The 26,730-nt window shown below is 38.9% G+C and overlaps 1 protein-coding gene across 1 annotated transcript in view; it reads left to right on the forward strand.

Annotated features, from left to right (window-relative positions):
• si:dkey-238f9.1 (chemokine-like protein TAFA-2) overlaps nt 1–17,364 on the forward strand; it is a 131,987-nt gene extending 114,623 nt beyond the window's left edge. Inside the window, exons 3-5 of the mRNA XM_017697766.2 lie at nt 1,759–1,908; nt 7,624–7,748; nt 16,597–17,364. Coding sequence (XP_017553255.1) covers nt 1,759–1,908; nt 7,624–7,748; nt 16,597–16,608 — 287 coding nt within the window. The 3' untranslated portion in view covers nt 16,609–17,364. The remainder of the gene's footprint in view (nt 1–1,758; nt 1,909–7,623; nt 7,749–16,596) is intronic.
• The last annotated feature ends 9,366 nt before the right edge of the window (nt 17,365–26,730 follow it).

The following is a 26,730-nucleotide window of genomic DNA, read 5'->3' on the forward strand; positions in this document are numbered from 1 at the left end:
AACAAAAATGGTGGAACGCGAGATCCAGACTTTGTTTGAGTAGACACAGTGCTAACTGTATCAAATCAGATTTTGTCTAAATTCTCCAACTGTGACATTAATACATGGCCACCAGTACCATCCTGACATTTCTTATCACATGTCCTAATATAAATAAACATGTAATGTAACATTAATATAATATATAGTAATAATAATAAATTAGCATGGAAAATTCTGACCTTTCAGACTCAAACAGTCAAAATGGCCTTTCTGGTAGTTATGGAGTTCTGATCTTTGAAGTGTAATATCTGCCAGTTTTTCTGCCAAACAATATATCAGTAACTTTTTGCTGTTTCTTTTAGACAAATGTTTAGTTTGGGCTTGTGTGTCCTACACCTTTCCAAATTGTTCACTCAGCCTCCATGGCAACTGATAGCAGAGGCGTCTCCCTCTCCTTCCCCCCAGCACCTACTTCACATACATACAGAAACACGCAAAGCAGCCACTGTAGTTGAGTTGGTGTGTGTTGTAACCTTGGTGAAAGGGCTCTGGTTTAATCAGTAAATCTTGCTGTTTTTCCAGATCCGGTTTGTCTATCCCTACAGTTTAATGAATGAACTTGTCCAGAGGAACGCTCTTCCACAGCAGGTGGAGACCAGATTCATGGCCAGCTCTCTCCATGTCCATTCACAGCGTACTGAAAGCATGCCAAGAAGGAAAACTAAGCCAGATCCACCCTTACAAAAGCCAAGTGCTCCTTACCTATTCGATTAGGGAAAAAAACTATTTAGTTATTTTTGACAGCCATTGATTTTTTGCTAAGCTGGCTTTCAGTTGCAATAATTGTTTTATTCACCTCAATAGCAAAACATAGCTACATAACTGACCCCCCACCCCTCTTCAATCACTCCAAACAAACTTTGAATATTCAGTAGACGGCTGTTCAAACTTTCCAAATTAAGTTTCAGTCTGCGTGTGCTTTGGGCTGGGAGACAATCACAGAGAAAGCGCTCAGACCTTCACCCGCAAACGCCCACATCACTAAATCTCTGTTTTCTTTCCCCAGTGAGCGATCGGCCCTCTGCATGACGGGTCCTTTTGTGTGAGTCTGAATGGCTCCTTATTGATTGGAGGCAAAATGTTTTTAATGTTGTTGATGAGATTTTCAGATTGGCCTGCTAATGGGAAGATGGAGGCCCCTTTTTCAATCAATTTTCAACTCAAGCTCCAAATTGAAAATCTTTACCAATGTAATTAAGGCTGATTTGAAAGGAACACTAAAACTTTTTTCTTTTTTCTTTACTACCCAATCTACACCTCTAAATGACGTGTGAATGTGTAAATAATGCCTTTCATATGCTTGCGAATGCACCTCTACGCCTCTATGGAAAAGTCAAACAGACTCCAAGACAAGCGAAAAAGCAAACAACTTTCATCCCATTATAGATGCAGGTTTCTTAGAATATCAATTATCTATTGTATTCTCATAAATAGCTAATTAAGACACAGAGACCGTTTCCACATCCTCATGAAAGTCATGAAATAAACTTGCTTTTCATTTGCGACATAAACCAGCAACACTCCAACATTCGTTTTCACATTAATTAGATTGTCCCTCTTGCCCTTGTGACGTTATTTGCTTCTGCTGCTGTGAAGCACGAGCAGAACTTGAAGTGGAAGCGGACATAAAAGTGCAGGCTCTGCTGTGTGTGCGAGCTGAGGTTTAAACAGCTGCCTGGTTTTAATGGGCTTCGTGTCCTTGTTGTGTTTCTGCAGTGCACGTCAAGGCAGGAACCTGTGAGGTCATAGCGGCGCACCGCTGCTGTAACAAGAACAAAATCGAAGAGCGTTCCCAAACTGTCAAGTGCTCCTGCTTCCCCGGGCAGGTCGCCGGCACCACCCGAGCGGCCCCCTCCTGTGTGGACGGTAGGATTGCTTTTTCTCTTATTGCTTATTGCCTTTGTTTTGATGTGAAAAAATATTATTTACTGAGAATGTGGGATGAATGTGAATTTGAGAGTTCAGTCTGTTGTGCTTTTCTTTACTATTGTTGAAAAAATAATAAATAATTTCTTTTTTTAATGCCTATGCACTAGTGATTCCCAACTCTGGTCTGGTTTATCACTACCTAGGACTGTCACAACACCAGAGTTTGGACTCTGATACTGATACTAAGTATCACAGCGCTTTATACCATTATTATATTACACTGTAGCTACCAATTAAAAGCAAATATTGATTGAGGGCAAAATGTTTAGTTCTTATTTTTCAATAATAAATCTCCATTCAGAATACTGTGTTATATTAAGTGTTATATATTATCCATCCATTCATCCATTTTCTAAGCCGCTTCTCCGTCAGGGTCGCGGGGGGATGCTGGAGCCTATCCCAGCAGTCTTCGGGCGAAAGGCAGGATACACCCTGGACAGGACGCCAGTGTGTGTGTGTGTGTGTGTGTGGTGGAACAAAACCTTGTGTTAAGTCAAAGGAACCAGACTTTTTTTCCATATCATCTTAGTCAGTTTCCTTCAGTTTCCTTCAGTTTATCATGAAATTTTCACACAGAACAGCAGTTCAAATTTAAAAAGTTCACATGTGCTGCTGAATAAAACTCTGCCTTTCTATAAGGGAAGTTTATGCTATGGGACTTGTTTGCCTGTGCAAGTCAAATTAGCACAATTTGATTTGCTTGTAGTCAGAATAAAACAACAGTGTACTGATAGTAAAGAAATGAAAGTATTACCGTTTACCACATTGGAAAAGCAGAGTGTTTATACATCATGCAGCTCTATTCATGTCCTGCATGTTTTAGAGTTCTCCTGAGCTGACAAGGGTGTGTTAGATAGGAATGACTTGAGCACAGAAAACACTAAAATATGCTGAGCTATTCCAGCTGAGAGCCACTGCTGTGGGCAGCTGCAAGCACATTAGTGCGTATTAGTGCAAACATTGTCAAATTAAAGGCTGTTACACAGAAACTAAAAGTGAACAAACAACATAACATATAATATTCTGTTGTTTTCACTAAAACTATGCAGATTGGGACTTGTTCAAAACATTTGTGCATGAAAAACTGATCAGAATGACCTTTATTCTTCAAAGTTGTGTACAGTGAAAATTAGTGTATGCAAATTGCACCACCATTTTTGTTATTCATTCATTTCTTTGCCTGATTTGTGGTTAAATAATGAAAATTATTTTCAACGATATCTATACTATGAGCAATAACAGTGACAATAGAAAGTAACAACGGCAATGCGAATAATTTTGCTCACCACATTACTTTTTGCATGTACACTCATATAAACAAATAATGTCACTGTATGTTAGAGACTTTTAAAGACTTTTACTTTGTACTACCGATGTAGTAAATAATTATGTCAGTAGATTTACCTCCATAAAATACAAACCATGTCTTACCATTGCATATACTGCAGTATTGTCACTCAAGCAGCCAGTGTCATGTAATATTCATGCCAAACTATCATGACATTTTTTGTTGATTTCATAATTTATTCTTTTAAATCATTGTAATTTTAATGCTACAAAGCTGTTCAACCTCTGCCCATCTGTAAGGACAGCCATTGGCCAATGGTGGAGTCTGGAAGCAGGTAGGCAGTGAGGGATGCTGACTTTGACTTACTTGCTAGCATTATTTTGTAGCATATTAACTGTCATTATTATTTTCACATTTGATATAAAACCTTTTGCCAGCTTTCATTTGATGTCTAGCTAGCCACCTTATTTATCTCATGTGTAGTATATGAATAATAAATAAGAGTAAGAAATTAAGAATTATGGGGTGAGCTGATCTGCATCATGTAACCCCTGGTCTAAAAAAACAAGTCCCACTCCAGCCCTGGCTTGCTGAATACTTTAGCTGAATAGTTTTATTGGATCACCAGCGTCAATTAGGGTGTATTTCATGTAAATTATATAACATATAATTATATGTAGATTAAGGAAAATTGGGGCATGCCAATTGCCAATAATATGTAATTAAAGTACTCATGCACAGGCGCTTGATTCCACACACTGAAGCTGATTCCTTTTCATCGTTGTAAGACAGTTTTCTGAATTAAACTTGGAGTAGTTTGTACGTCACTCATACATAACACTCGTTTGTATGCAGTTTTGATGAATAAGGGACAGTAAGGACCAATTTGCAATTCTTCGAGCTGCAAATGTATTCTAATACATTTGGTAAGCTACTTTACATTTTAGGAAAGTGAAAGGAGCACGGTGACATCCATGAAAGCTTTCATACATATTGTGAGATGTCTGTAAGCCAGTTTAAGTTGCTTTTGGAGATGCTGGCTTCACATTTAATGAAACAGATGACAGATCAACCCTTTTGGATTGTCATAAAGTACAGATTATTTGTCCATTAGCTTTGCTTTTTCCATGCCAACACCAGAAACAGCAATGACTGATTGATTGAGTTCATGTCGCTTGCTAAAATAAATAAAATATTTTCACAGTTATGGCATTGAAAAATTAATGTTTGGTGTGCAAGACATCATCAGTTCTACATATGATGGAATTTTTTATATATGATTATTTTTACTTCCAAATAAATTGCACAAAATAAGGCCTTAATAGTAATATCTGCACTTTTTCATGCTCATTTTATTACGTGTGGTATGATTAAAGGCAATACATTCAGACTACATGCTGACTTAAATGCTCTTTCTAGTCAGTGGTTAAAATGAAATCTCTCGTGTTAAAAGATAATTGAAAGGACGTAGGACTTAAATTTTTGCGACGTGCCCCAGACATTTTCTGTCCATCAAAAATGAAGCCACCCATCTCTATCTCCATCTCATCTCTTGTGCCTGTCACTCCAGAGTCGAGAGCCATTTCGACATGACACCATCATCCTCCTGCACACTGGAGCGCGGCACAGCCTGCTTGTCTAATAACATGTCAACAGGCTCTCTCTCTGGACGGGTCAATCGATCCTGATCTTCTTTTCTCCTCTGTAATATATCTGACAGGCTCTGGGCTCATCTCTGCCCTCCTGCCTCCTACAGAGCACTATAGTATATGGAGAGATCCAGAAAAGCACTATAATACAGACATTTTTGGCATGGGCTGAAGGCATGTGCATTTATGTACATTCTTGGTGCTGTTATTCAAATACTGAAATTACTATCGGCATATTCATTATGTTTAGTCAGCTTAATTTAGCATCAGCTTAATTTGGTCATCTGTTATGACCAAGAGCTACATATGAACTTCATTTGGTTTCCATTCATTATTTTACAATGATGTAAATAAACATATGTTGCACACTGGAGATGAGGTTAAGTGCTGCTGGAAATTGTGTTTTTAAGATACATTGATATTGGCCAGTCTTTTTTAGACCTGCAATGTTTAATCGATTAAATTTGATTAAAAACTATTTTTATGAAGTCTTCTCTGTGAATTGATAGTGGCAGTTTGAATGATGATAAAGCATATTTTAAGTTCTCTTATTAGTCTCTCTTACAGAAAGAAACACAGCCTTATGTGAAAACCTAAATTATTTGTTTTTCCATAGTGTCTTCTGTATTTCTTCAGTTTTTTTTTGTTCAGTCCATTTTTACTGTTTAGCTTTTTTTTTTTAACTTTTTGAAAAATTACTTGTTAATTCAGCACAATTATCTGTGAATTAGTTGATGATTATGATCATCATAGTGACAGCCCTAGTCTTTTACAGTGCCCTTATTACACTGTGAGGAACAATGTAACTATAATCCATCCATCCATCCATCCATTTTCTAAGCCGCTTCTCCGTCAGGGTCGCGGGGGGGTGCTGGAGCCTATCCCAGCAGTCTTCGGGCGGAGTAACTATAATCATCACTAGTTAAGATTGTAGATATTATTATGTTATACACTGATGGCACACATGATTATGGCTATTATGCTGTCAGTGCCTCCAAAACAGCTACAACTCCCCAAATTATGGACTCTGCAAGACCTCTGAAGTTGCACTTGTGGTATCTGGCACCAAGACATTAGCAGCAGATCCTTTAAGACATATAAGTTGCAGTGGATCAGACTTGTTATACCAGTACATCCCACAGATGTTCAGTCAGATAGAGATCTGGGAAATTTGAAATCTTCATGTTCCTCAAGCCATTCTGAACAATGTATGCAGTGTTGCATGCTGAGTGAGGTCATGAGGGAACCATGGCCATGAAGCCATGAAGTGATGAAGGGGTTTACCTCATCCACATTGCTGTCACCATCATTAAAAATTTCTGTTTCTGTATCTGTCAGTTCAGACCAGACAGGATAGCCTTCGATGTCCTAGTGCATCTTTTGACCATCCTTATACCACTGGCAGTAGGTATTCATCACTGCTGACCAGGAGCACCCCATAAGCCTTGCCATTTTTGAGATGCTCCAACTGTGTTGTCTGGCCACAACCATTTGGCCCATGTCAGGCTTGTTCAGGTCTTCATGTCTGCCCATTTCTCCCACATCCAACACATTGACTACAAGAACTGATTGTTTGCTTACCATATAATATATCTCAGACCTTGACATGCGTCACTGTTATGAGATAATTAACATCATTCATATGTGAGAGGTCATAATGTTTTGACTCTTTTCGAGATCGATACATGTAACATATAATTTCTTGTAATTACAATTAAATTGCATAGTTTTACTAACAGTTTTTAAAATTTCACTGTATTTTCAATCTTAAGATTTGTATTTAATTCATATAAACAAGTAAAAAAATAGGGCATCACTCAATACATTTTACCAACAAGCAGTTTATCAATAACAATAGCTAAAGGTTGAAGAGTGCTAACTAGAAGAGCTGGTTGTGGTGCTATTGCTTTGCTTAGCTAGCAGACTAACACTTCTACAAAAAGGTTTCTTATTAATGGAGCAACCTGAGAGAGTGAAGTCGAGTGGTGTTGGAGTGATAGTGATGTTTTATGGAGCTGCTCCAAAATAATCAAAAAATGCATGGATTTTTTTAATAGGAACTTGAGAGCTTGAGAGAACCGTGACCTGCTGTCTAAATTTTTACACTCTGTATTAGCTTTCATGGCTTAAGCCCTGAGTTTGGCCTATTTTGCCGCCACTCTTTTAGTCCTCACCACAGCGATCATTTCCTCACCATGGTTCACTTCCTCCTGACATGGACTTTTCTTGAAGACCAGCAGAAAACCTGTGATGGATTCCAGCCATCAGCTACCAATCAAACACCCTCAGCCTTACTAGCTCTGATGCACAGAGAGAGAGAGAGAGAGAGAGAGAGAGAGAGACAAGGAGACTGTTAGAGTTTTATTTCTTTTGGCACTGGGTGCGGGTAAAATTTTATAGGATTTTCTCTCCCCCTCAATCTTTATTGCCTCATCCTTCAAAATATTGGATATGGGGTGATTGGTGATGTTTCTGTCCTCTCTTACTCCTGTCCAGACACACACAGACAGGTTTGTATTTGTAAGTCTGTATGAGAGAGAGACATAAAGAGAGAGCTCTCTCTCTCTCTCGCTTTTAGCAGCTTTATGGTTGTTAGGAGTGGGTGAGCCAAAAACACTTGCTAATGGAAGAAGAAAACAATAAACTCTGTGTGTGGGTGCATGTAAGTGTGAGCTAATCTCTTCATGTCTATCTCTCTGTTTCTTTGTCTTCCAGCATCTATAGTAGCACAGAAATGGTGGTGCCAGATGCAGCCCTGTATGGAAGGAGAAGAATGTAAGGTGTTGCCGGATCTCAAAGGGTGGAGCTGCAGCTCTGGGAACAAAGTGAAGACAACCAGGGTGAGAATGCAAGAGAGAGAAAGAGAAGACAGAAAAAGATAGTTATGTACCCACTATTCCCTTTATGACTCTGAATACCAGTAGTGCATTAGACAAGTGCTGCTTCACACTTACAGTGGTACAACAACAGCTCAGGCATATGCTGTCATCACCTTAAAATATTAATAGCAATATTATAATAATTGTTAACAGGTTTTGCTACATTTTTGTTTTTTTTATCTTATGAAAACAGTTACATTATATGATTTCAAGGTCTGTTTATTTTGTAGAAAGAAACTTACAGTGGTCTACGATCATATGCAAAAGTTTGGATAGCCCAGTCAAATTACATATTTTGTTGATTTTATACACATTTTAATGCCTGATTGCTGTTTATTGTTGCCATAATTAAGGTTCTACCATGTAGAAGATTTTTAAACTTCTTTTCTCATAGAAAATAAACACGTAATTTGACCAGAGGTGCATGCTACTGCTTATATATGAAGGGTTTCGTTGTAAAATGAATTGTAGACCACTTTGAAGCATGTAATTTTGTAATAATTTACATTTAATTTTTCATCACATAGGTTATTAGGAGTGGGTTTTACACAAATAAATAACACATAAGCATAATGTAACGCGGACCAAAAAAAACAAAACAAAGAAAACGCGTGGACTATCAAAAGGTAAACAAAAAGCACATGGGGAGTGGGAGGAGCCTTAATGCGACACATAATAAAAAGATAAACATAATATCAATTGTATATTATGATTGATACCATTTTTATTAGAGAAATTAACATATGTTTTCAATTAACATCAGCTGCTGTTCTTTTTAAAATGTTTTATATCCAACATGAATGAAACTTTTTATATATACACAGACCTTCAGTTGATTTGATTGATTTTTTTCTCTCCATATATTCAAGTACTGTACAAAAGTTTTAGATACTTGAGGAAATTAGATTTAAGTAAGTGTTTATTTGCTCAGAAAAACACTAATATTAAAATGCATACAAATAACAGACTAATACAGCAAGTAGTGATTTTACAGATGTCAATGCATTTGTTTATCCATTTCCAAACCTGTCCTCAGTACAGCCCAGTATCATTTATGAATATCCTAAAACACTAAGTTTGATTAATCAATACTTCATCATGTTAAATCAAGCATGCTAGTGATGGAATTTAACAAGTCTGTGTGATGGCTGGGCTGTCCAGGAGTCATCTGGAACCATACTTTGTTTATCAAACTAGCTCAGATTTCCCTGCATACTTTGTTAGCCCCTTTTCACCCTGCTCTTCAATGGTCAGGACTGCCACAGGACCTCCACAGAGCAGGTATTATTTGGATCATTGGTGGTGGTGTGTTACTTTGTGTTGCGCTGTTGAGAGTGGATCAGGCTCAGCAGTGCTGCTGGAATTTTTTTAAACACCTCAGTTTCACTGCTGGACTGAGAATAGTCCACCAATCAAAAAATTCAGACAACAGTGTGCTGTGGGCATTGTCCCATGACCACTGAAGAAGGACTAGAGGATGACCAACACAAACTGTGCAGCGGCAGGCGAGCTATCTTCTCTGACTTTACATCTACAAGGTGGACCCACAAGGTACAAGCGTACAATATAGTGGACAATGATTCGACACAGTGTTTAAAAACTCCAGCAGCACTGCTGTGTCTGATCCACTCATACCAGCTCAGCACACACTAACACACCACCACCAACACCGCCACATCAGTGTTACTGCAGTGCTGTGAATGATCCACCACCCTCTGTGAGGGTCCTGTCTACTGCTGTGAGATGAAATATATCACATGATCATACACATACACATATGTATGCGTTTCCTATAGCACAGCCAATGGAACTGTACGAAATTTGTCCTTGTTGGATTTTGTTGTTATCTGGCTGTGACCCTAACACATCCACAACAAAGTGTATGTTCCTTCAGATAAATTAATATTTGCACAAGATGTCCACTGCTGACCCTAATGGTGCAGCAGCTCTGCCATTCTGCTGAGGGCAGAGATGAGATCAGACACAGTTCATTCTGAAAACTATATTACAGCTGCTGCACTTTCATTTTTTTGAAGGAAAAAAACAGGAGATATTTGCTTTTAGAAAATAATAGTGTTAGTGGAAAAGAAGAAGAAATACTACTTTTTAGGAAATGTTGAATGTAATCCCATTCTCTAAATTGCATTTTCTTGAGTTTCAGCAGTGGCATTCTGCTGGTAGGTCACTCCATCTACTGCACCGAACAACAGTGTTAATATTTATGAAAACGTCTTGTCTGTAATGCAGCCTGTTGTGTATTTGCTGCAGTGCTATTTGTGACCATTTCTTTCAATTATAGTGAAGTTCAATTTATAAGTGATGGAGTAAAAAAGCTGTTGTGGGACATACATTCTCCACAAATACCAACATCTACAAAATCCAATATGTTCTTGGAGAAGGGATCTGTACTTTTCCACTACTGTTTTGGAGATTGGTCAAGTTAATATGACAGCCGTTTTCACATAGAAAGTTAAATATGTAATTTAGATTTTAGTGTAGCGTGTGGCAGTTAGCTGCAAATAAGCATGTACTGTTTACTTACAGAAAACAGGTTATTTGGCTCAGAAGGGAGATGGTGTAGTATATTTAAAGAATGAAAATAGCTATTATTATGTTCATTTCTGAATAACCAGTTTGAATTTATAAAACAGTCATCATTACTGACAGATTACTCTGTAATTTACATGCACCTTAAAAATGATCATTGGTCGAAGGACACATACTCAAAAGCTGTTTAGCAGTTTACACTTTGAATAACAAATAACCCTATTTGAAATGCATTACCTGAAATATATTTATAAAGATAATGGAGTCATAACTCTGTAGAAAAGACTGCTGGGTCATAAAAGCTTTAGATCTAAAGGAGGGATGGAAATGACATTGTTTATAAAGCCTTTCTTTATAAGACCTTATGTGGCTAAGCCTGATTGGTCTTTGACCCAGATAATTGTGCTTGTTAGACAGATGTGTATTCAGCTCTGCCTTTAAGTGTATAATCTTCCACCTCTAACAAGCTTTGTCTACAAGGGAAGGTCAGGCAATGTCACTGTAAACACATAAGGTGGCATAACATTTGATAATGTCAGTGCAGGGCAGCGGGTGCACTTCCATGGTGTAATGTGGGTTACTGCCTTTTGTTTGTCAGTGTATGGGTGTTTCTGTCTGTGTGTGTCTGAGTCTGTTTACAAAGGAAGCATGTCTCAGTGTGTATTCCAGGAGTTTCTAGGTGCAGGTATGTGCGTGTCTGTGTTTGTATGTAACGCTGACACACTGGGCTCGTATCCATCCATCAGGCTGAGGAGTTTGACTCATCAAATGCCTGCACTTGAGCCGGCTCCTCCATTATTCATAGGACAGAGGGGCCTGCGTGAGGCAGCCCTTTTTTACTTTAGCCCCCTTAATAATTCATGCTCACACACTCACGTCAACCGCAGGCGGACCTCTGAGGTGCTGGGAGCTCCTCTCAAACCTGGCTGCTTTTGATTTCGGAGCCCTACGGGCCACCGTTCTTGCACGTTTCTAGAATATGGCAGCAGGGAGGAATCCCACATGAGTCACCATGGCGACATGATTGGAGCCGCTGATTGGTTTGTTTTCGTCTAATCAGACTGCTCTGTCAGGGACGAGATAATGACTGGGTTCGTCGTAAACCATGAATGAATTTAAACACGGATTTGCTTCAAAACGTATGTGTTGGTGAAGTTTTTGACCTTGGTTTCTTGTGATTTTATATGTTAAAGCCATCATAAAGCACTTTAGTACCTCAAGGCCATTGTTAAAACAGTTTTAAGATTTTCTCTGTGTTAGAAAGTTCTACCTCAGGTAGGCATTGCAAAATGGGATAGGAGGATTTTACTAGAGGGCTTATTGATGTTGTCAGTCATCTAACTATGTTATGCAAGCAAAACATAAATGCTTTTACTTCTGTGTACCAATATAATTAATGCTGTGTAAGAGCAGCTATGTGATAAACAGGTTGTGCTAAGTGAGAATCAGTGTAAAGCCTGCTTCACACTGTTCAATTACGGTCCTGCATGTTTACTACATGAGATTCTGCAAATCAAATCTTGACCAAATGTCAGACTGTGCAAGCTCAGATATGCTGCACGTCAGATCATATGATACAGATTTTCTGCCAAAAGATTTATAATGCAAGAAAATACACACGTCATTTCATGCCACTCATCATTGGTTGTTTTCAAATGTGTGTCAGCAGTAGTCAGTCACACTGCGAGATTTTGGACCCAAATTTCTATAATTTCTAACCCAACTATGAGCTTTTTGGCAGGCTGTCTTTGCTCACAGAGGCACTAAATTGGCTTCATATTAAATGTTTAGGGGGGAAAGGTGAATTAACTCAGAGCAGTGTGCTGTGCTTAAATATGAGACCTCAGCCCTCCGCACTCAGGAGCTGTTTAGTGGGAAGTGGCAATGACTACATTGAGGGAGGACTGGAGTAAAATTCCAACAAAAAATGTAAAATTTAAGGGCCCATATCCTACTTCTTTGTATTATATTTCCATCTATCTTTTATTCTGATCGCACAGTGGGTAACGCTGTTGCCTCATTGCAAGAATGGCCTAGGTTCTGTTCCCCAGCTGGGCGACCAGGGTCCTTTTTGTGTACAGTTTACATGTTCTTCCTGTGTCTGTGTGAGTTTTGTCTAGGTGCTCCAGGTTCCTTCTACAGTCAGGCAAATTGGAGATGCTAAATTGGCCATAGGTGTTAATGTGTATGTCTGTGTGGCTCCCCTGTGATGGACTAGTGACCTGTGCAGGGTGTTTCCTGGCTTTTGTACTGGAATAGGCTCCAGCACCCTCCAAGACCCAGGAGGATAAGCCTGGGTTGTGTTGTGATTGGCCAAATTCAATTTTCAAGTTGACCTATTTGTTTACAGTATGCATTGAACATACACTAATCTGTCTCGATATACTTGATACCTACCTTTCATCGGTTCAGGTTTTGTTGTGCATGACCCAGTACGGCTGGACTTTAGCTGCAAGTGCTTCCAGAAAAATCATCATCATTCAGCTACACCCACTTAAGCTAATGGCAAAAGTTGAGAAAATTGAATTTTTTTTCGATGGAACGTTCTGCTGACTGCTGTAGCACAGTGCTGTTACTGCTGGCAGTGGCAGTATTTTCTGCTGTGACTTTATTGAAAAACAATAGTGTTAAATGCGGATACAGTGTAAGAAATTATAACAAATCTAAAGTATCTCACAACACTAAAGGCACATAAGTTTCTACCTGTAGTCTTATTCAAGCAAAATGTCTTGGCATTTTTTTCTACAAACCAACAAAATGAATGCTGTGTAACAGGATGTTAAGTGAAAATATAGGAGACATATGGAGAAATCTTAAATATCTAGCATAATAATAAATAATTGTATTTTTTCCAAATTTAACACTCATTCAGAATATCCTTGCACACCTAGTCCAGCAGTAATCCTAGGCAGCACCAAGCAGAGCATGAACTTGGCCAGCCCACCTCTTTGTAGCCCTGCCAAAATGCAGCAGAGGTCCACATCAGTGAACCGGCGAGGCGCTAGGGAGTGGAGGAGGAGGAGGAGGAGGAAGTGACCCAGACACCTCCCACCTTGTCAGCATGCCCCCCAGCACCCCACCGGCGCTGACCTGAAGGTGTAGATTACACTGGGCTTCCCTGAGCAGCCATGCAGGCCGGCCTTGTCCACTGCCAGAGAGACGTGGCCCCAGACTCAGCCCACTGCGCCCTCCACCTGCCTGCATGTGTGTCACGGAGCTGGAGCAAGACCAGACCCGCATGCTAAAGCCTCAAGGGCCCAGCAGGGCTCACACCTCCCGTCCCTGCGTGCTCCCGAGTGCTATTTCAGGCCGTAGCCACTGAGCTGGAAGAGCTGCTAGAGTTAATGAGACTGATAGGTGCTGACGGAGGGAGGGGTGTGAGCGGGAGTTAACCTCAGCAATAACAACTCCTGCCTCCGAGAGAGGATTTAATAGGAGCACTTATGGCTTTAAATAATGAGGAGAGTTCAGGCGAGAAAGGAGATGAAGTCGTGTCAGGCGTGACTTTTTTTTTTTAAGCATTGTAATATTTGGTACACAGTGTGGGCGTGACTACCAGCCCATAGTGAACAGTCTGCTTTTAAACAGCTCATTACAGAGTTTGATGTAGCTTGTAAATATTGTGAAGTAGGAATATTTGATGTGTGACACTCAAGTGCCAAACTAGGAACAATAGAAAATAGATACACAAGCAAGTCAAAGTCCACAGTTTTAGACTTACAGGACCTACGTGATGATAAATCTGTTTGCTGTTATTTTTCAATATTGTTAAAGTTTCAAAATGCTTTCACTCACCAGTCCATACAGTCCTTGTATAAGAACTAAAACAGCATATCATTATGACCACCTCCTTGTTTCTACATTGTGCATTTTATCAGCTCCATTTACTATATATAGGTGCACTTTGTACAATCCCAATTCCAATGAAGTCGGAATGTTGTGTAAAACATAAATAAAAACAGAATACGATGATTTGCAATGATGATCATAATTTTCAACCACACATTTTCAATGGGAGACAGGTCTGGACTGCAGGCAGGACAGTCTAGTACCCGCACTCTTTTACTACGAAGCCACGCTGTTGTAATACATGCAGAATGTGGCTTGGCATTGTCTTGCTGAAATAAGCAGGGACGTCCCTGAAAAAGACATTGCTTGGACGGCAGCATAAGTTGCTCCAAAACCTGTATGTACCTTTCAGCATTAATGGTGCCTTCACAGATGTGCAAGTTACCCATGCCATGGGCACTAACACACCTCCATACCATCAGAGATGCTGGCTTTTGAACTTTGCGCTGATAACAATCCGGACAGTCCTTTTCCTCTTTGGCCCGGAGGACACAACGTCCATGATTTCCAAAAACAGTTTGAAATGTGGACTCGTCAGACCACAGGACACTTTTCCACTTTGCGTCAGTCCATCTCAGATGAGCTTGGGCCCAGAGAAGCCGGCAGTGTTTCTGGGTGTTGTTTCGCTTGGCAGAGTTTTAACTTGCACTTGTAGATGGAGTATCGAACTGTGTTCACTGACAATGGTTTTCTGAAGTGTTCCTGAGCCCATGTGGTAATATACAGATAGATGTTGGTTATTAATGCAGTGCCACCTGAGGGATCGAAGGTCACAGGCATTCAATGTTGGTTTTCTGCCTTGCCGCTTACTTGCAGAGATTTCTCCAGATTCTCTGAATCTTTTGATGATATTATGGACTGTAGATGATGAAACCCCTAAATTCCTTGCAATTGCATGTTGAGAAACGTTCTTAAAATAGTCTGTTAGACTATTTGCTCACACAGTTGTTCACAAAGTGGTGAACCTCACCCCATCCTTGCTTGTGAGCGACTGAGCCTTTCAGGGATGCTCCCTTTATACCCAATCATGACACTCACCTGTTTCCAGGTGTTTTTTGAGCATTCCTCAACTTTCCCAGTCTTTTGTTGCTCCTATCCCAACTTCTTTGGAACATGTTGCAGGCATCAAATTCAAAATGAGTGAATATTTGCAAAAAACAATAAAGTTTATCCATTTGAACATTAAATATATTGTCTTTGTAGTGTATTCAATTGAATATAGGTTGAAAAGGATTTGCAAATCATCGTATTCTGTTTTTATAATTTTATATATGTTTTACACAACGTCCCAACTTCATTGGAATTGGAATTGTAGTTCTACTTTGTAGTTTTTAAACACCTCGTTGTCTGAGAATAGTCCACCAACCAAAAATATCCAGCCAACACCATCCTGTGGGCAGCTTTCTCTGATCACTGATGAAGGACTAGAGGACCAAAACAACCTGTGCCGCAGCAGATGAGCTATTGTCACTGACTTTACATCTACAAGGTGGACTGACAAGGTAGGAGTGCCTAACAGAGTGGACAGTGAGTGGACACAGTGTTTTAAAACTCCAGCATCACTGCTGTGTCTAATCTACTCAGACCAGTGCAACACACACTAACACACCACCACCACATCAGTGTTACTGCACCACCCAAATACTACCTGCTCTGTGAGGGTTCATGGGGTCCTGACCACTAAAGAACAGGGTAAAAGGGGCTAACAAAGTATACAGAGAAACAGATGGACTACAGTCTGTAATTGTAGAACTACAAAGTGCTCCTATATAGTAAGTGGAGCTGATAAAATGAACAATGAGCATAGAAACAAGGAGGTGGTCATAATGTTGTAATGTATATTCTACAGCAGATTAGCCCCGCCCATTCACACTGAAGTTATAAATAATGCTTCAGAACTGGTTTTTCAAATTTAGCACAATACAAGGCAGCCATTTAGAACATTTAGGAGAGACACATTTACATGCAACACTTCAGGAAATGATCATGAAACACTGTGGATGCATAAACTACATATGCAAAAGTTTGGGCACCCAAAATTACATTTTGTTCATTGTAAAGTCAAAATAAGAGAACATTCACTACATAGTTTACACATTTCCGCACATTTTAATGTGCAATTACTGTTTATTTTCTAATTGTAATATAGCGGGAAAAAATGTAGCCTGTGCAAACTAATGGCACATTTTATCTGGACCTTTCATTATTTACCAATATGAAAAAAAATGCTGCATTTAAGTTTGTTCCCTGTTGAGAATGCGTCTTATTTTCAATTTTAAAAATCAAAAAACATGTTCAAACATTTGCACATGATTGTATAAGTGGATCTATATAGGAGAAAACTTGAGGCCCTTTAAAGTAGGTATGCGTAGGGATTGTCCTTCATGCTATAACATGAGTCCTTCTTTTTCAGGTCACACGATAGACTGGGATCAGGATATTCAGGATTCATCATCCTTTCCTCTGATAACTTAGATGGAGCTAAGACTGCTTGAGGACAGTGGAAATCATATATTTGGACTTCAGTGGAATACTGACATACATAAATGGATAAACTCTGAGAAAAAGAACTCCTTTTGCCTTCCATGGTCAGTTTTCCAAATTCCATCTATGTTTTATAACTATTGGACAAGAACATCCATCATGTAAAATATGTATTCAACAAGATATTGACATTGACTACAAATCAAGATATGGATTCGTCCAGAGATACAGTGAGTGACGGTGCACACACTGCAGAACTATGGATTACTTTTTCCCCGTTTTTTTTTCTTTGTTTTTTTTTAAACCACAGTGGACTTCACACAGTCCACTGACCACGCTTGAAGTGTATGTGTTCCAGAGGCACTTGTGTTCGGTTCTCCATCCTTTGATGCCAATTTCTTTCTTCTTTTTTGGGAAGATTTTGATCTTTGTGAAGTGTTCAATTTTAAGGATGATCCCAGAGCTTGTGTTTTAAAATGAACTTGTGCCATTGAAAGAAAAATAATTACATTAAGATAAAGTCTAAACTATGGTGATAGTGGTTGGAGTTTGGCAGTGGTTCACTGCACCAGTGAAAATGAATATAGCTTTGCAATCACAGATTTGCTGTTTGTTTTTAAAACCTTGGTGACCGCTATTGAGTAAAAGTGTAAGTATTATCTCAAATAAAAGTATCTCTATGGGAAACCTCCACTCACACATTTGGAAGAATTTTAAATTTTACACCAAATGACAGTGCCGCATATTGGAACTGTGAGAAGTATAATGGGCCAGATTCGTAAAACCCGCTGGGAGATTTACTGTGGCAGTTAGATTTGTGGTAACATGTTTGTTCATTCATTTACAAGGATTACCAGCTCATATTAGCATTTGTGTGATGTGAGGTGTGGCTGTGCTTTTATCTCATTTACATGCACTGATAGCGATTCAATCCCAGAAAAATAACACTTAAGAAGATTTTAATTAAATGTTGGAACTGAACTTAACTAGCTTTTATATAACTATAGCTTTTAATCCTATTTTATTTATTATTTTACAAAGGAATTTAATTTACACTTGTAAAAATGACATTTTTACTTGTAAAAATTCAAGTCAAAATGTAATGTTCACTCATGCAAACTGACTTCCTGATATCAAGAATTAAATAGTAATAGCTGGAATGAACTTTTCAGGTGTAAACCTGAATTCTTAAGATCAAGAAAAAACAGGAAATAAAATCTAAAATGACTCACCATAGCAGTTACATTTTCAGCACCTCAGTTTTATTTTTTTATTGCGTGGAAAAAATAACACAGGTTTAATTCATGTATAGTAAAAAATGTTACTGCATTCATAATGAATAGGAAAAATGCTTAAATTCTAGCAAATGAAAAATTAAATTGTACATGCTAAAATATCAATTCTTCAATTAAAAGTTGAATTTTAAGATTTTTTATATGTATTTTTTTCTAGTATCAGCATCTTAACTTTGTTTCTTGATTAAAAGTTAAATGCTTATTTACTATTATTTGCCAGCACTTCTGCTGTAGCTCTGTTTCTGAGAACTTGGCATTTGTTTTCAATATGTATGACCTTATTTACATATCACTTTTGATTGGCTTTTGTTGACATTTTAAGATACATAGGTGCTAATCACTGCCACAGTGACTGCATGACTGGCTCTTATTTACTGTGCTGCACAGTTTGCTTGGTGTAGCACTGTTACCGATCATGAATCAGGCCCTTCGTCTTTGAATGCGTTACACTGCCACGCCATGTTTTGATGCAGTTTGGTTCAGATGCATGTACGGGTACAGCCACTGTGCAACATGTGCCTAGACGCGATCACAGTGCATCTGAATTTAGCGTTGCATTTACTACATATGACTGTAGCTCATCATGCAAACTGCATTGCTCCACCTGCTGAGTGTTGATTGGTGAGGCACTGGGCATAACAGGCACAGTGAAATAACAGAGTTGTCAACAAGTTTGAGACAAAATGGGAATTGAAGTTCAATGGCAGAGATAGCGGTGTTAATAAAGGAGATTCTTTCCCATTAAAATGTTCTAAAGGGGTGTTGTTTCACTCAGCCTAAGAAACAGAGTTTCTGAAACGAAGGCATGGGAATGCAAATTGCTGCCGCATCATAGCATATTGTGCGCCACGTCTCCTCACCTATGTACGACTAGTCCCGAGAGCTTTAAGTGTTTTTCTGGTGATAAATATTCTTGCAGCGTGTGTTTGAGGTGTATGCCTCCATCAGCTGCATTTGTTAAAGGAGGTGTCTCAGTGGCATGTTTTAAAAATTTTTTTTTATTTGTATTTTTTTGAGAATGCCAATTTATACCTGATTTTAAAAGATTGGTGAAGAAAACTGGTGCAAATCTGGACACTGCTAGTTGCTCAAAACCAGTAAATCTAGCAGAATATGTAATATCTCCACCCACCTCCCTCAAATGCATGAAGAAATGAAGCATATTTTACCTTTTTCCACACACACTGCGAATAAACTGCAGGTTCACGCTTGTACATCAGTTTTGTACATAAAACATGGGCTGATTTGCCCCTGAAACTGCCACTAAAGCCTTAATACACTAGGTCCTTATTCTGCTAGTGTTGTTTTCTACACTGTTAATATCGTTTAACTGTCAACTGTCACTGATCACAAAATTATGCTAATGTTCTTGGCGAGACTGGCACATATTCTTTTCTTGGATGTGCTCTAAGCAGACTGCGTTATCAGTATTCAGTCTATGAGTCCTAAAGTGCTTATGCAGCTATCATGGAACACTTCAGCCTGAATTGTGTAAGGCAGAGGTAAAGCTATTAGCATAATACCATTCGCCAGTGATTTTTCCTGGCTAATTTACCTTTAGAATTACCAATGGTGGAACGAAGAGGAGCACTCAAAGGTAAGTCAACATGTCATTTTCTGAGAGGAGCCAGTGACACAAATGCTACCCCTCAACATGCTATAAACATAATTTTCAGGTGCGGGACGGTAATAATGACATGCTAATGCGCAGACAGGGAGCTGGCTTTGCGCTAAAGGGATGTGTCATTAGTGGAGAGCACCGATGATTTATTTAATTGTGCACGTGTAGGTGTCGGTGCAGCAGGTGATTCAGAATTGGCCAAGCCCCTGTGTTTGTATGCGCAGCAGAACGCTAAGAGGTCGCAAGTGTTGACTTGCTCCTTTAGCGCTCTCGCACACCTCTCCTTAATTTGCTCTTGAAGCTGTTCAGCACATCTAATCATGTGAAGTAGCCAAAATGAACACTTTTTAATGCCAATGGATCCTGAATGCATAGTAAAGATGTCAACAATAGGATTAGCGACTCTAATATATCCCCAACTGCGGCGTGCAGATGAGTGGTCTCGGGCAGGCTACAGTGTCAGGGGAGAGAGAAGAAGACACTGCTTTGGGGAGGACAGGGAGATTAACCGTCCCTTGCCATGCTGGGTATCTCTGAGCCTTAATCCGTCTGGGCCAGGAGGGGTGGACACACAGCATCCCTCGACGTCACTGGGCTTTTTTTCCCCAGGCCGAGCGCATTATCATTCCTGCTATCCTTATCTGCATGCGGAGCCTTCTCAGGTGCCTGTGGAGGAAGCTGTGAGGGGGATTGGGTCTGCAGGTTTCCAGGCTCGCTGCAGATGAAGGGAGCGGACACAGGTGGGGGGACATGCTTGTTTTTCACTCGTGTTGCTTTTCCGCCCGCCAGTCAATGGCTGCCATGGCTGAACCGCTATCAGCCGCATCTGAATGGCAAATGGGGGTATTTAGAATACGGCCACAGTACAAAAGGTTGGAATGGAGGGATGCCAGCATGTGCGCGTGTGTGTGCACGAGAAGAAAATGCCAGGTTTAATGCAATTCATGAGGCATTTAAGGGAAAGTCAACCTGGGCGGTGTTTTATTTTGGCCGATCTGGAATGATGACCACCCCCCCACCCCCCCACCCCCATGACTGTGAGTTTATGTCAGCTTATTTTAAGATTAAAATAAAGTCTTGCATTATGATTATATTTGTGTTGGTGGATGATGTCTTGTTGATGAGAGGAAAAACACCATCAAAGTGAAGTTGTGGAAGGTATGAATAAGATGTGCTGTGCCACAATATGTTCTTCATGACCCTTCCTGGTCCTTCACGAGATGAGAGGGATAACGTTCAGAGTGGAGAGAGATATTTATGTAAAAGGAGATTAGCATATTCCATGTTTATAAAGTAGCATCTTACCTTCTCTGTCATTTCTGAGACCCTGCGGATAGATTATGTTCATACACAATGTGTCATGTAATTGCGGGGCTTAGGAGCCCGGCGAGCATGATTTGGGTATGTAATGTGTATCTATGCTGTTTTCTAATCATGTTTGCTCTCTGTCATATTTGTCTCAATTTTAATACAAAGATGAGATACTATTTAAGATCGTCCACTGCAACTTGCCAAAAGGACCTCTGAAGACATCTTCAAGTAGTTTTCCATTAGCATCTGAATGAGACCCTGGGTCTTTGGTATATAAAATAAATGACATTTTCCTACGTATATTTTCATACCACTTGGTCACTCCAGTTACTCTTGCTGGACTGTATTACGTGGCTGGAGGGAGAGCTTTAGTGTTTGCCCGGAATCAATAAAGAGACTGATTGAAGCTGACTGATTGAGGTGGACACCTGATTGACTCTGCCTTCCTCTCAGTGGTTGTGAAGTAGCTTTAGCAGTAGTAAGCTACAATTTACAGTTACCTGGTGTTGTTATATAATAATGTTGATGAATTGTCATAGTGTTTTACTTAGTGTCATCAGAAAAATGCAACTTTCTTGTAACATGTAAAGTACCACGTAGGAAAAAAGGGAATATCTTTTTTTTTTAGGTTTTTGCTTTAACTACAGCTCCCATTCTTTTCAAGACACTTGCTTTCAGTTTTTCAAAGAAAACCTGCAGTAATATTTTCCTCATGTCAGTTTTTTTCCCTAAGTTCGGTCTTAGAAGCATTTTCTGCCTCTCATGATCCAAGAAATCCCGAACACATTCAGTATTGTTCAGATCTGGTCTCTGGGGTGGACAGGCCATTGTTCTCAGAATCTAAGAACACCAGCAGCTTCTTTGTATGAAATTATCAGTACTTAAAAAGATGAACTGCATATTTGATTACAAAGAAAGCATGATTAGTCCTGTTTAACTGAACATTTAAAGTTGGTTCATCACAGTGTTGAATAAATACTGTGAATAATGTTGAATAAAAATTTATCTTGAATTTGTATGAAGGTGGCACATTGCCAACGCAATGAAAACAAGAATCTGATTTGTCAATCCTCTTGAACTTTTATTTAACTAATAAGTACAAAAAAGTATTTTTAATATTTTTGCTGCCCAACTTCATTGTATTTTGTAAATATACACAATTTTGAAAATTGGGATGGGGCAAAGTAAGAGTGAAATGTTTATAGATTATTTTAGTTAAGTTACACCATTTTGACAATTTCCACAATAAGCAGGTGAATTGGTAACAGGTGGAGGATATCATGATTTTGTATAAAAAGAGCATCCACCAAGGGCTCATTCTTTCGTGGCTGACCATGTTTTGAGAGAATTGTCTAACAGTTTAGAAAGAACATTGCTCATTGCAAGATTACAAAGAATGTACTGTAGGTCATTCACCATCTTACTGTATGTAACATTACATATAATTCAGAGAACCTGGAGAAATATGCAAGTCGCTATGAATAAGAGTGTCTGCTAAATGCTGTAAATGTAAAAACCTGTAGGGCAAGCCTGGAAATCACTGTTGAATGTGCATGATCTTCGAGCCCTCAGATGCATTGCATAAGAAAACTTAACACATTCTACTGCTATGAAAGAAATGCAACTTGAAGCTTTATTATGCAAAGAGAATACATCATACAGAATTCTAGGCAGAAACACTGTTCGGTTCTCTGGGCCCAGGCACATCTCAGATGGTCCAAAAGACAATGGAAATGTGTGCTGTAGTCAGATGTGTCTCTATTTCAGCTTGTTTTTGGAAAAAATGGACATTGACTTGTCCGTGCCAAAGATGAAAGGGACTATTCAGACTTTTATTAGTAAAATGTGCAAAAGCCAACATCTGTCATGGTATGGTGTGCTTAAGTGTCTGTGAAATAGGTGGCTTGCATATTCCTGATGGTACCATTGACACAGAATTATTTATATTAGAATTTTAGAGAGACATATGCTGCCCTCAAGAGATGTCCTTTCCCAGGATGCCCCTGCTTGTTTCAGCAAGATAATGCCAGGCCTCATTCTGCACATGCTACAACATCACATTGTGGCTTTGGAGACACAGAGTGCATGTACTTGACTGGCCTGCCTACAGTCTTGTCTTCTTCTCTTGATAATGTATGCCCATATAATCAAGGAACATTGGCTTTTATATAGGTTTCATATCAGGCAAGAATGGCAAAAATTTAATGTGCAAAACTGCATTCATATCCTCAGTTCCAAAACATTTGAAAATTGTAATTAAAAGTAAAGGTGATGTAACACAGTGGTAAACAAGCCTCTGTCCCATGTGTTGCAGACATCAAATTTTAATTTGTTTAACTTGGTCAGTGAAAATCTTAGAAATCTTTTATTTCTACTTCTGTGAATATAGTCAAATAAAGGTTCAAAAGAGTTAACAAATCACAGTTTCTTGTTTTAACTGCATTTTACAAAATGCTCCAACTTTTGGAAATGGGGTTTATAGTTTTAATGTGACACGTTTGTTTCTGTTATGTCTGTTCCAAATAATCAAACATCAGAAATACTAAATATTGTGAGACATACTGTATCATGTGTTGTGAAGATGTATTGTCATGTTATAATTTTGCCATATCACCCACCCCTTAGATGCGACATGGCTTCCGTTTTGTAAACGACATTCAAAGTGATGCACATCCTCAGAGGTCTATGGTATACTACCTGATGCCAAATTTCATTTTTAACGTTAACTAGACTGAACTTGACTGCCATGTCCACTGCATTATCTATTAGCTGGGCTTGTCATCTTCACTAACCACATCCATTGAAAATTAGCTTGAAATCTGTTCATAAAGGATAATTCAGGGAACTCCAGAATCTCCATAAATAGGACACTTCAGTGTTGCATGTATGGATGTGTATGGCTTGGAATGCAAGTGTCATCTGCTGGTATTTTCTTCCATGCTAACCAATTGATAAGCATATCAGTATTATGCTTTGAATACGAAATGACACATTAGAATAAATGCTGCACGGTGGATGTTTCATAATCCTTGGACGTCCTGATTAAAAAGCACAAGCTGTCATCTTGCAGGCCAATTACATATTGACGTGTTTGAAGGATACTTGAAGAGGCAGCTAATATAATTCGTTGGAACCTATGTATTTTTATAATTCTAATTAACTCATCTATTTCCATATCGAAAGCAGTCATACTCACATCATCAGCTAAATCCTATTATGCTCACATTTCCGTGTGGTATACCGCATTCATGGAGATAAGAAATGCTGTCTTTAGCCAGTAGCTGCCTCCTTTTGATGGAAAGCTTTGAAGATAAACACTCAGTTGTTCAGAAAAGCTTTGAGAATTCGTCTTTTAATGAATCACTTACTGGAGGAATGCTCACTGACTAAGGCTCAAGTGCTCTGAAATACCTGCAGTGCTGTCTTCAAAGGAGCTCATCGGCCAGCAAATAGATGCTTTCCATCAATGACCGCACTTCTAGAGGCCTCTGACAGACAGGTGCGTCTAACAGAGCATTAGTCAAGGCCGTTTATGTTTTGCTATGTCAATCTTCCTCCTGTAATTGAAACTGTGCTCTCACCACAGGGTAGTCCTGATAACGAACGTAATTAATTAAGTAGAAATTAAGGAGACATGCTCCCAAAGATCAGGCCCTGGGGATGTAGTGGGTGGGGGAGGGGGAGGGGGAGGTTACTGTTAGCAATCTAGACTGCAGTCTTGTTTGGGTAAAAGTCATTAAATTGCATTAAATGACTAATTTCTTATTCGTGAGCACAATTCACCAGAGACCACCGTGGTTTTTTAATAAAGGAAAGGGGCCTGAATAACGAAATGCAGCAAAGCAGTCAGTGAGGAGAGAGAGAGAGAAAGAGAGAGAGAGAGAGAGAGAGAGAGAGAGAGAGAAGAAAGAGAGATTTGTGATTGTATGAAGCAATTCAAAAGTGCATTAATAAAACAATACAGAAACATTCTGAAATCGCTGGAGATAAAGTCTATTTGCATAATTCATTAAGATTAATCAGACAGCCGTACATTCAGCTTCTCCTCGGAGGAGAGGGCAAACACAAGTAGTCCATTCCCAGGAAAGGCCTTTTTAATCTACAAACAATGATGTAAATCTAGATTCGGATAGAAGAATTAACCTCGGTGCTCTCTATAACCCCATTAGTGTTCCAGCGCAAACCTTCAGTGGTTCACCTTTATGTGTGCAGTGGTGCATTAATATTAAACACTCTCTTTTCATGAGGCCTCTCCATGCTCCCTCAGTCGCCTCAATGCCAACATCAAAGTTAGACAGAGATGAATGCTAAGTCTTCTTCATTCTTCATCTTCAATGACGAAATGAGTCTCATTCTCATGGAATATCCTTATGTCCAATTAATGTCCTTAATAAAGATGGCACTGACCCATTTTACATGATGACACATTCTATATTTAAAGGACTGAATACTGGACACAAACTGCACTAACAAATGAACTGCACTAACCTTTTATTTACTGGACTGTTGGATGCAAACAAAGTAAGCAAGGAATTATAACTTTCCATTAATTCTGTTGCTCTTCCTCATGTGTTCTACTGCACAATATATCTATTAGCTAAAAAATTAGTGCTTAACCCTTAACCTAATTCACTCATTCTAAGGTCAGTCAGAACAATCTGGTGGACCTGAAAAAGCTTTCCTTAGCCCCTTTGTTGTGATCAAACATAAGCAACATAACTTTGCTTGTCTAAAAACTAAAACAAAGCTGTTTTAGTTGCCTAAAATTAGCATTTTCTGCAAAGGAAAATCACAGAATGCTTCTTGAAAAAAGACTCTTTTCTTCAAATCAAAGCAGCTTAAGAATACTTAAGAATATTACCTAGACAGTTACACAGGTAGCCTGTAGTTAAACCATTAATGATTGCTGCGAGCTTGATGAAAGGCTTTAGCTACATAGTACTTACTGTATATTTTAGAGTCCATAAAATTAATTGGTTTATGGAAGAAAAACATGTATTGCATTGATAATTGAAAAAAAGTTGTGAGAAAGCACTTAAAAATCAGATGCTAGTGGTATCGATAGCAGGATTTATGTATCAGCAAGAGTCAGTGGCAGATATAAACATGATTTTTAAGTGCTATGTTTTGCAAGTGACTTAAGCATTAATTGTTATATTAATCAGTTGAATAAGATATATTTTCTGTACCCCTTGCTAAAGAGCACATCCATCATCTATCACTGTCAAGTGCCACTGTTTTCTCTTCCAAAATAAGGAAACTTTAATCATCTTTTACATCTTATGTTTATGTTGTGCAGCACTGCTAGAAATTCAGTACCAACTAAGGATTTCTGTCTCATATAACGATGTAAACGGCATGCGTTTTCTTTTGTTGGGTTAAGAAAAATACATATAAATTAAAAAGCAGGAAACACATGAAGTGAAACACGTCGCAGGAACTTGAAAAACACCTTGGAGCTGTAACACCTTTAGAGGGCAGCAGTGAGTAATATTTGTTTATTTACTTAAACTGTATCAGTTCTCTGTTGTTAGCTACATTTCAATGGCTATGAAGTTAATCATTCACTTTAGGCTCGTGTTTTAATAGTTGCGTACAATAAACAAAAAAAGACCATTCAAATATTAATCACAACTATATAAATTGACATTAATTGTGATTATGACAGGCCTAGATACCTGGTATCACTATTTGGCTGATATCTGCAGAAAATTCTATGAGTATGGGAGGGAATGAAAGAATGAATCCAATCCAATTCTGTAACATATTTGGCCTGAAACACCACACACTTAATACACACACTTCAATTAAAAATAGCTTCTGAAACATTGGATCT

This window comes from Pygocentrus nattereri, chromosome 26, assembly GCF_015220715.1.
Source record: "Pygocentrus nattereri isolate fPygNat1 chromosome 26, fPygNat1.pri, whole genome shotgun sequence".
Classification (NCBI taxonomy): domain Eukaryota; kingdom Metazoa; phylum Chordata; class Actinopteri; order Characiformes; family Serrasalmidae; genus Pygocentrus; species Pygocentrus nattereri.